This window comes from Marmota marmota, unplaced genomic scaffold (assembly GCF_001458135.2).
Source record: "Marmota marmota marmota unplaced genomic scaffold, marMar, whole genome shotgun sequence".
Lineage (NCBI taxonomy): Eukaryota > Metazoa > Chordata > Mammalia > Rodentia > Sciuridae > Marmota > Marmota marmota.
Window position 1 is genome coordinate 2,193,998 of NW_026000252.1, and position 11,422 is coordinate 2,205,419.

General features: G+C 36.5%; 1 protein-coding gene across 4 annotated transcripts in view; it reads left to right on the forward strand.

Moving 5' to 3' along the window:
• Positions 1-364: 364 nt before the first annotated feature.
• Positions 365-11,422, forward strand: part of Phf6 (PHD finger protein 6) — a 51,393-nt gene continuing 40,335 nt past the window's right edge. For 3 of the 4 annotated variants that reach the window (XM_048796577.1, XM_048796578.1, XM_048796579.1), the window contains exons 1-3: positions 401-574; positions 4,500-4,683; positions 4,928-5,029. In XM_048796577.1, coding sequence (XP_048652534.1) covers positions 4,546-4,683; positions 4,928-5,029 — 240 coding nt within the window. In that variant the 5' untranslated portion in view covers positions 401-574; positions 4,500-4,545. Of the gene's footprint in view, positions 575-4,499; positions 4,684-4,927; positions 5,030-11,422 lie in introns of all 4 variants that reach the window. The other variant, XM_015506174.2, reaches the window with a different exon arrangement.

The window sequence follows — 11,422 nt, forward strand, 5'->3', positions numbered from 1 at the left end:
CCACCAGAGTACAATGAAATAATGGATGTGAAAAGGCCTCGGTGAACAAGTGCAAGGGATAAGGCCTACCCACTTGAATCTTTGTTGAAAACCGGTTACACAGGGCCCCTGTCCAACGGTTTCTAGTCCCAACCCTGCCCCTTCTTCGCCCAACACACAGTGATATCTTTGAATCTCTTTCTCTATCTCCTCAGATCCTGCCCCTAAACACTTGGCGGAGCGGCAGAGCGGAGAATAGAAGGTACGCGCGCGAGCAGGAGGTGGAGCCTGCCACCCAGATCCGTACAGGGGGTGCCCTGGCACATGCGCCATGGTCCTGTGGCTTCAGTTGCCCCGTCTCTGCAACCAATCAGGACCCGCGGCGCGCTCCGAACGTATCAACGCTGTGTGGGTCGTGTGCGTGCAAGGGGGGCGACGTAAGGGCGCTCCGCGAGCCCGTCTCTCCTCGAATGAAAGGAAACAACCTCCGGCGACAGAGCCCCGCTCTTAGGCACTGCTGGAGAACCGAGACCGACTTCTTTCTCTTTCCCCTCATTGGCGCTTCCCTCCTGCCGTCCGCCTCTGGGCCCTACTGGTGAGTACCCACGGAACCCAGGGGCCCCCCATTCTCTGCCCGGCGGGAGAAGACAAGGAGGATGGCGGTGGCCAGGCCGCCGCCCCTGCCCGTTGTTAAGGGGGGGACTCTTGGTGGTCTCGCTTTATTGTCAGGGACCCCAGAAGCGCCGTTCATTGTAGGCGCTTGGCAGAGAGGCTGCTGAGAAAAGTGCTTCGGAGGTGCGAAGGGAGAGGTTAAGCTTAAGCCTTGACTTCGGGGGAGGGGGCGCAACATTAGAGGAGGGAAAAAATTGGGAATTTTTAGTCTTTACTGTTGCTTAGGACATATTTGGGAAGAAGGGAGACTCCCAGTTTGGGAAGAGTGAGAGGAAGAATTTTTAGGATGGAAAGAGGGTTAACCTTACGGAATGAGGAAAAACTCCGGGGTGGGGGGAATTAGGGGTGAAACTGATGTATAGGGCAAAGCTTATAGCAAAGACTGTTAGAGGAGGGTCTCCTGGGGGAGAGGGTGTAAAGAAAGTGGTAGGATGATATTTTCCTGGATTTGTGAGGATTGGAAAAGGATGATTAGGGGACCCTGACTTTACGACTGAAGGGAACCTGCCGAAGTATTTTAGAGGAAGATAGTTTTTCGAGTTTATCTAGCGCTTGATAAGAGGGAGATGTTGGAGTCTAGTGTGAATTGGGGACTAAATAACGGAGAGGATCCAGTATGTGTACCATCTTCTATTATACGAACAGCCCAGTATTCTTTTGCAATTTCCATTCGCTTCGATATTCTACGTGGAAGTTAAAAAAATCTTTTGTTTTTGAAAAACCTTTTTATTTTCATGTGCTTCCTGCGTAATATCAGGTCTTATTCATACAGTTCAAATTCTTTCTCTACCCTTGGGTTTGAAACAACTGGAAAATTCCTTCAGTTTCCTTTTGAATAACCGCAAAAAGCAGTGCGAAGCATGTAACAATATCGTGCAACCAAATTCAGGTGCCCTTCCGGTACATCTCTTATTCGTTTATTTCTCTGCACTGTAACTTTCCTGATAGAAATACTGCATCTTTTGAGGATCGCTTTTATATATTTTGACCTGTATATTTCAGCTTGCTTGCGTGTGGAATGTTTTAATCTTCCGGAACTGCAGTTTTTGTTTTGTTTTGTTTTGTTTTGTGAAAATGCTGTTTCAGATAGGCATTGGATGAGCTCTCGAGTTGGTTCTTGAACGCTCTCCTTGAGGTTTCAGGTTATTTCTACCTTGGTGCTTCACAGCATCTTATAAAATCAGAAACGTACGATTGTTTCAGCCTAACGAGTCTGGCTTTTATATTTTTCATATATTTAAATTGTATTTTTCAAGCAGTTATTGTTCCTTCCTTATTTTTGCTTTGTAACGTTATCCATGATGATTTTTTTTTAAGGAAAAGGTTTCATTGTTGGGTGAACATATCAAACTTTGATCTCTGCATGCCCTGAAAAACCTTTTAAACTAAAATTAAAATGCCCTATAGCTGTAGATCATTATGACCACCCCCCCATTGATCCTTGGAATGCCCTTATTCTACCTAGCTAGAGACCACAAATGTGATGACAGTATTAGATAAAAGTCTGTATTTTTATGATAAAGACATTTTTGCTAGGAGTCATTGTTTCCATGATGTTTTCCACTTCATGTTTTATAAGGAGGCTGTGAAAAAAAAAGCAAGATATGCACAGATGCATTATTTGAATTATAGTGGAAAAATCCATTTAGTCATTGCACATTGGGGGAAGTTTTTAATTGGTTTTTTGCACTTTTTGTGTGGCTCTGTTCACTTTACAAATTAAATTTAAACTGATTAAAGGAAAAATATGCTGAAATATTTTTTAAGGGAAAATAAAATGTACCTTTTTTCTCTTTAAAATCTTTAATATCCAGAAACCCAGGTTCCCAAAATTAGGATGAGAAATGTACCTGTTTATAAAGTGAAAAAGGCAGAATTCAACATGGATGGAATTGGGGGGGGGGATTACATTTCACAATTTTGAGAATAAAAAGTGATTTTCCACTCTAGGAATTTCCTTTATCCTAAGCCATTTTTATAGCCAGTGCTAGGATTCTATAGAAATTACACATTAAAGATGTCTGTACAGATTAGATTTATAATGTGCCATCCTTTCAACTAGCCGGGATGACCGGGAGAAATGCTGAATACATTACAGTGACTTCAGAGTGCCTATTATTCGTTGCATGGTAGTAAAAAAAAATACTAATTTAGAACCCAAACAGCATATTTTGGTGCTATTTATGAATCTTGGTATTTTGTATAGATAATTCTAAAGATTTGGGCAGCTATATTCTTGATAAAGCAACTGAACACATACTTGCCTGAGCAAATGCAAACACACTTCCCCTTTTGTTTCTTTTGTTTCTGTTATGTCCTTTTCCCCCTTTAATCCTGAAAGTATTTGCTGCCTGTTTTCAATCAGTTTCACGGTTTATAGCCAGTGCTATGAATTCAGTACTATTATAAAGTATCTGATGCCACTTGGAAGACTGAGGTATTTAAAATTATAGACAGCATTAAGAGTTTAATAAGTCCATCAAAGCAAAGATTGTCAGGGCCTTTGAAGTTTTGTTAAAAAGAAAACCCTAGATATAAATGAGTGAGATGACATGTTTTCTTTGTGGCTTCATGTTAAATTTTGATTAAGTATCCAGATTTTTATATTGAATAGCACCAAATGGTTTGTAGATACAGTGTTGCTGTTGCTACTACTATTCTTGTTGGTGAACAGATGCTTCTCAGAAAACTATAGTGTAGTGTTAGTGAGTCAGTTTTTTCAACAGTGTTATTAAAATGTTTGAGTATAGAAAATGGAAAGAATTTAATACATTAACTTTAAGACAGCAGCGTAAGATTTTATTGATTGTGATGCATGTTATAGCAACTGGGATCCTGAACTGCTTAGTCCTATTGACTTGGGAAAATACAAATCAAATAACTGATTTTTAAATTTGTTTAGTATTGTTCTGAAAAATCCATGTTGAGAATGATGATCTAAATCTGAAACCTACTGTGTTAGAGCTTTTCTTCCCTTTTTCTGTTTGACTATATAAACTATTATTATATCTTAATCAAATGTAAGGCTTATTCAGAAAATTTTCCTTCTATTACACAATATTACTAATTTACATATGAAAGTTACTGCATTTAGAATACCAGTGTCAGTTTGTGACTTAATTAATAAGCAGACTTGAAGTAAATCACAATCATATAAGTGGTTTTATAAATAATGAAGTCTTAAAGACTGCATTTTTTGGTAGCTAATAGAAGCTTAACTTTTTCTTGAAAAAAGGAATAGAATAGCCAAAATTAATTTATTAAAGATCATATGCATGTTTTTTTAAACTTCCATTTTAAAAGTAAGTGCTCCAGAGTTATGGTTAAGTAAATTTATATTACTTTCATTGTTTTATAAATATGTGGACTCCAAAAATTGTGCAATTATAAAATTCTGTTCCCTCTGGATATTTTGTAGTTTTCTCAAGTTTTTGCTCTGTTCATATATATATTTCTTTATCTCCTTGAAGGGGTACCTAACCATACTTGAAAAATATTTTTCATTAATTACACAAACAAATGAATATTTAATATTGTGCATTTTTAAATCCTCCAGAATAGTTCTAATTATTTCACATATCCTCAAATTTGGGAGCAGTTTGATTTTTCTCATTAGTCTAGACTTTATTTAGGGGTCTCTCTCTCTCTCTCTCTCTGTGTGTGTGTGTGTGTGTGTGTGTGTGTGTAAAATGGAGACATTGGGGTTTTAATATTAATTTATCTATTACCCAGTAACTTTAAGTGTATGTATTGAAACCTAGTTCAAACATTAAACTACTTACACGAATACGTATAAACTGATATTAAAATGAAATTAACTGTTTTGTTGCCATGTTTATTCTCTGTAGCATTTCTTGAGACTTAAAGTGGCATTCTAAAGGCAATTTAAAAATCATGTCAAGCTCAATTGAACAGAAAAAAGGGCCTACAAGACAGCGCAAATGTGGCTTTTGTAAGTCAAATAGAGACAAGGAGTGTGGACAGTTACTAATATCTGAAAACCAGAAGGTGGCAGCACACCATAAGTGCATGGTAAGTATAGAGGCAGCCAACCAAGAGACCTTGAAACCATTCATGAGAGAATCTTAATAACACATGATTATTCCCAAGTACTTTTTTTAAAAAAAGCACTCAGTTAAAATTTTAAGACATGGCTTAACACTAATGCTGTGCCATTTTTACTAGAAAATCTTTTTCAATTTAATATTTTTTTCATTGATTTACTATAATAAATTTATATGTGAACCTTAACTTTTTTTAAAAATGTGATTTATAGCTCTTTTCATCTGCTTTGGTCTCATCACACTCCGATAATGAAAGTCTTGGTGGATTTTCTATTGAAGATGTCCAAAAGGAAATTAAAAGAGGCACAAAGCTGGTAAGTTGGTATTTCTGCCTCTTGAGTATAAAAATTACTTTAAACTCATTAAGGATGAAATTGCTTATTTTAGAGTGTATTGCATTATTAACTGAGTATAATTTCAATTGCAGGCTTTTTTTCTGAGCCAGCAAAATCCAATGCTGGGTTTAATTTATTTACCACTCAACAAAAAAGAATGAATCAACATTTATATTATTCAAATAATTTTTTCTTTTCTAAAGGAATTAAAATCTTCTCAGAGGCTGTGTTTGCTTAGAAAACAAGCAGTTTGCTTAATTTGCATGTATCTTGTGTTAAAATTATCATTCAAGTATATTTTTCATAATTCTAGTATGTTTTCCTTTTCTTTCATTAAAGTTATTGTGGTCATTACAAATGAAGATGACAGTGTCCCCTCAAGAGGGAAATGTTAGCACTTGCTGAACAAGGTATTTTACTGTGGCTCTGCTATATGACACAGCATTTATCACTTCAGATAACTTTTGGGAAAATTTACAGGAGCTTTTCTAAAACTGTGCTAGAGTAATGTTCCTGTAGTTGTCTTTACTACCAGTAACCAGATGGGCAAGGATTTATATCACTCTATTGGAAAAATACTGTTATCTTAATTGGTGTTTATGACACATGGTTTATTTTAAAACATTTAATTAATTGAAAGATTTATTTTCATTTGATTATTTGTATTGTTTGAGCTCTTTATTGAAATTACATCCATAAATGTACCTTTACAATTTTCACTGTTAAATGATTTATTATTTTAAAGATGACTTTGGCAGAACATATATCTGTGTTCTTAGTCACTGATAATCTAATTCACAAAGAATCTGAGATGCTGATTTTCAGATGAAATGATTATGGGAACAGTTTGATGATAGGGATAATGTATTTTGAAAAGTAGTCTTCTAGTATTGGGGTAAAAGCAATTTGAAGAAATATAAGTTCAAAGAAAACATTTGAGGTTTTTTTTTTTTTTGGATAAGTAGTTTCAGATCCTAGTGTCAGTATTGGTACAAATGAGAATTCAGGGGTCATACCATTTTTGTTGTAATGAGACCTTAATTGAAAACCTTTATCTTTCCTACCCCTGAAACTGTAAATAGCAGGTTATTTCTCTGGGTCATGTTTTCCTTGCCTCAAAAAAAAAAAAAAAAAAAAAAAAAGGATAATGACAGTACTTGCCTCACAGAATTATTGTCAGGATTAAAGGAGAGACTATATAGGACTGAGCATGGTGCTTGGCATACAGTTAGTACTTGATAAATAGAGGCTACCACTGTAGTTATTGCTTGTAAATAAAAATAAGATCCTGTAAATATCATTGTGGGCTAATGAGAAGCATGGTAGTCTGACAAGTCATGAGGCCTATTTAAAAAAAAAATGGTACTGCAGGTGGTAACCAGGGCCTCATCAATGCTAAGCATACATATTACCACTGAACTACACCTCCAGCCCCAGAGCTATTTTTTAAATAACTGCTAAGAAAATATTATATAACCTTATACAAGCGATTAACTTATTTGTTGTTTCACCAACTGTAAATAGATAATGCCATATGACTGCTTACTACACAGTTATGTTGCATGACTACAAAGGTCTATAAAAGATATAAAGAATTATCTTAGAAAAACTGTTTCGGAAGTCCTTTGACAACATTGGCATATAGCATTGAGGGATACCTCAGAAGGGCAGCACTTTTGAGCCTGGGCATATCATTTTGCTTCCTTTCCTTTTTCTCAGATGTCAGAATTTAAATTACTTATTTAGAGGATAGGATTTATATGTTTTACTCATTTTTTTTTCTGTGGGATTAAACTCAGGCACTCTCTGCCACTGGTTTACAACTCCATCCTTTTTTTTTATTTTGAGATGGTATTTCTAAGATGCAGAGAGTGGCTTCGAACTTGTGATCATCTTGCCTTAGCCTCCTGAATCACTGGGATTACAGGCATATGCCACCATACCCAGCATGTATTTCACTTTGAAGTAGTTTTTAAGACTCATTTTAGCCTTCAGTTTTGTTCCTTCCAATATACTGTTGATTTTTTAAAAGAAGTGATACCAAATAACCAAAATTCCAGATTATAGTTTTCTTCTTTATTTTCCCTGTATAAATTCATCTAAGCAATAGAAGGGCTGTAAATCAAATAGGAAGAGAGAAAAAATGAAGAGCTTTTTGTAACTAGATAAACTACGTACAAAATTGACAAGCAACTTCCATAATTGACTTTTTAAGGTATTTTATCCTGTAAGCCAGTTTGCCCTGGTTCCTGTTCATCTGGATTTCTAGGTGAAAAGTAGGTCATGAATACCCATTGAAAATAACCAAAAACAGGAACACTGGCTCCTGAGTGCTTTTGAGATAGATTCCAGTCTATACCTGGTGTTGGCTCCAAAGGTGCTTGCTTTTCCAAAAGATAAGGACAGAAAGAAGAGGTGAGGGCTTAGAAGTGAAAGGGTTTAGGCATCCATATTAGTCAGACCCTTGTAAGGAGGGGAACACTCAGTAAGGCAGCGGGTACAGGTATGTAGTTCTTACATTCTTGCAGCCATAGGTAGTTTTCTAAGGTTTTCACATCAACCAAAAGGATCAGAAGAGGAAAGGTATTTTGCAGGAACATAGTCATCTTTTTAAAATATATAGCACCAAAATGGAACAGAAAAATTTGTCAGAGTATTAAGGCTTTATCATTTGAAGTCCTGTTTTTAGAGTTTAGACAGATAAATGTTTTTCCAGAATGATTTCCAGTTCATACTGAAGCCATATGGAGATATCACATCTGTACCATCTATTCTTATTCTCTAGCCATCTAGCCAAGAAATGCAAATTCCCAAGTAAAATTATGAGTTACCATTGCTTTTTAAAATTTGTCTAAGGAGATTCTTGAGCAGCATATTTGAAGAACATAAACTCTTTGAGCATGAAGCTAGTTGGTGAAAGCACTAAGATTGACATTGGATAGCTACTCTTACTAATTGGTACCAGTGTCAGATATATCACAGATTGCAAGAACAGAAAGAGTTCAGGAGGCCATTTAGTTCACCTTCTTTACCCCTAGGCAAGATTATCTACAAGCCATCCAAGATAAGATTTTTGTCTGCCCTGTTCTTAAATATGTCAGGAAATTGTGATTCCGCCTAAGTAATCTGAAACAGGACCAGTAATATATAACATTCTTTAGAGTTGAGAAATTCATCCCTCTGTATAACTCAAATATCTCTTAACTGAAAGCCACTTATTCTAGGTCTGTTTCTTTCCATTAAATAAATGGTTGGGGCTTTTTCTTTCTTACTAAAAATTCTTCATATGCTTGATGATTTTTCTTGGGTCACTCCTAAACTTTCTTTTTCAAACTAGGTTTTACTCACATATCTTATGAAATCCTCTGATCATTTTCTTTACTGCTAGTAATATAAATAGCTAATGTTTATTGAATTCTTAATATGTGCTAGGGACTAGGCTAAGTATTTTAAATGTTTGTGATCCTGTTTATTTATCACGATCAGACTGATATAGGAAAGTATTCGTTCTCATGTTACACAGGGAAACTGAGGCTCAGAAAAGTTAAGTAACCTGACTGTGATCATATAGCTAGTTAGTGGCAGAGTTGGGATTTAGATCCTGAGCTAGTTAACTCCAAAGCCAGAACTGCTAATCACCAGGTTATACTGACTTGTCTTTTAAGCTGCCCAACCAAAAATTACATTTTAAAAAATGTGGTGGTTAAGGCTGGGAATGTGGCTCAGTGGTATAGTGCTTGCCTAGCTTGTGGGAAGCCCTGGGTTCTATCCCCAGCACTGCCAAAAAAGAAAATGTAATGATTAGATGAAGATAGAAATAGTGCCAAATTTACAACATACTCAGACTCCTATTATTTAATTAATATATTCTGCTAATAGCATTATCTTGTTAATTTTTAGGACAAAAACCCTATACAAATCCTACATAAAATTGTCTGATTCCTACCCTCAAGATTTTTTTTTTGACACCTCTGAAAATGAAAAGACTTAGTTCTGCATAGTCTTTATTTACTATCAAGGGACTGTGAGACACTCCAGAGTAACAGGGTGTCTGACTTTGAGATAGATATTGGGCATGCCATGAATCTGCATATGGGTTTTTTGTTGTTGTTGGTGGTGGTGGTGTTTTTTTTTTTGTTTTTTTTTTTTTGCAGTTCTGGGGATTGAACCCTGGGCCTTGCACATGTTAGGCAAACACTGTACTACTGAGCCACATCCCCAGTCCATGAATATGCATGTAAGGTAGTTCATAATATGTATCTTTTTATTCTGTTTGGGAGGGATCTGGCCTATTTAGGAAATTAAGACTGTTTTCTAGATATAGTAAGATTTTTTAAAAAATGGAATGAATGCAGGAAATAGGTGAGCCATACCAAAACAGGTCATGGAGTTGGACAGTAATAGATTAGAGTAGTAAGGTGAGAAGACTTCAGGGTCATTAAACATCAGACAGGAATTGCAACTCAGATAAGAGGTAATAGGGAAGGGCAAAACAGGATTTTTCAGGAGAAAAGTGACACACAACAGACAATGTGCAGAATGAAATATGATGGCAGCATATTTGTCTGCTCTGCAGAGATGTCCTGAGGGCATCTTAAACTTAACCTGTCTAAACCAGTATTCATAGCCTCCCCACCTTGAAACCTGATTCTCATTCTCTTTCTGAATCTTTTACCTTCAATTCTTCATTTTCCACATAGGTCAAGTCAGTTCTATTTCGGGGATGTCTCTGCCTTCTTTCTTAATGTGACCCTATATCCAGTCTTCCTCTTCCCATCTTTGCAACACACACACACTACTGGTTGATATTTGATCTCAACCCCAGCCCCTCCAAGTGACTTCTGATGTATGTCCTTAGTTATACACCATTGCCCTTGGATGAGGTTGGCAAACTTTTCTGTAAAGCGCCAGATAGTAAATGCTACTATCCCTCCCTAACTTAAAACATTTAATGATTTCTTAACTACATGCAAAATAATATCCAGAAGCTTTAGCCTACCCTTGATATGTCTGTCTTAATACACCTTTTCCATTCTTATCTCATTCTCTAATCCTTTACCAAACATCTTCTGTGCACTTGTGTCCATTTGCTGTGCATGTACTGATGTCCAACTCTGTTTATCGGTCCCTTTTCCTCTCAGCACTTCAGAGAAGCTCTGTTTTCTGAGGTTCAGCTCAGAATTCAAAGTTGCCTCTGCCATACAGTAAGTACAACACAATATGCGTTGCATTTGGTACACATGCACAGGCCTTTCTTCCACATTATGCTGTGGACTCCAGGAGAGTAAGACTATATTCTCTTTGCCTAGCATAGGATTATGTGGGGGTAATGCATGGGGAACACTTAGTGTGGTGCTTGATGTCTCCTTTGTACTCACTAGTATTCTAATAAGTAAGTGGGCACTCATTCATTGCTGGTTGAATTTCAAGAAAGAAAGGGCTTCAATTGGATAATAGTGTGAAGCCTTAATAATGGGCTTGGTATAAATTGACCAGGGAAGTCATGGCATAGCATGAAATTCCTGTTTTGGTTAATCACTGTTTTAGTGTTGTTTGCAGCTTTCAGTGGTTTGAAAAGGGAGGAGAGAAATAGATGGGAAAATTAGCTTGGTTATTTCTTCAGGATAGTGGAGAGCTGTATATGAATCAAATATGAGGGTTTTAGGTTTCACCCTTCGCTCCCCAAGTATGATGTTATTTTTGTGGTTTCCTTAGGCATTATATTTGTCAAGTCTTCTGTACATTACAGTTTGAATTTATGTATCTATTTATTAAATACTCTGCACCCAGCACAATGCTAGATGTGTTGGATATCAACGTGAACAAATACAGTTTAGCCTTAGAAGTAAAGTATGCCACAGGAAAGCCAGGAAAGAGGACCACAATTCACTGTACCTGAGAAGGCAGAAGGGTCCATAAGAAGTGAGATTTTAAACATGTTCCACCAGGAGAGTGATTCCAAAGAAGTCAAAGGGAGAAGAGTTTCAAGGAGAAAGAAGTGGTCAAAAATATTAAAAATATTATATAAGTACTAATTCCAGTGCTGTTTAAGGTATAGCATGTGTGGCTCATTTAGGATTCAGTAAGGGCAAAATGAGGTGCCCACAGTGTAGGGAGTGCTGCCATTTGCTTTCTGCACACACACAGGCAGACAATAACAGGTGACCATTAGTGCTACTAAATCCTTAGAGCAGTGGTACTTAACCAACTCTGCTAAGTTGGAAAAGGACCAAAGGGGAATTTGCAATCAGCTATCTTTTGAAAAAGGTTCCCAAGTGACTTTTTTAGAAAAAAATATTTTTAGTTGTAGATAAATTATTTTATTTATTTATTAAAATATTTATTTTTTAGTTTTCGGCGGACACAACATCT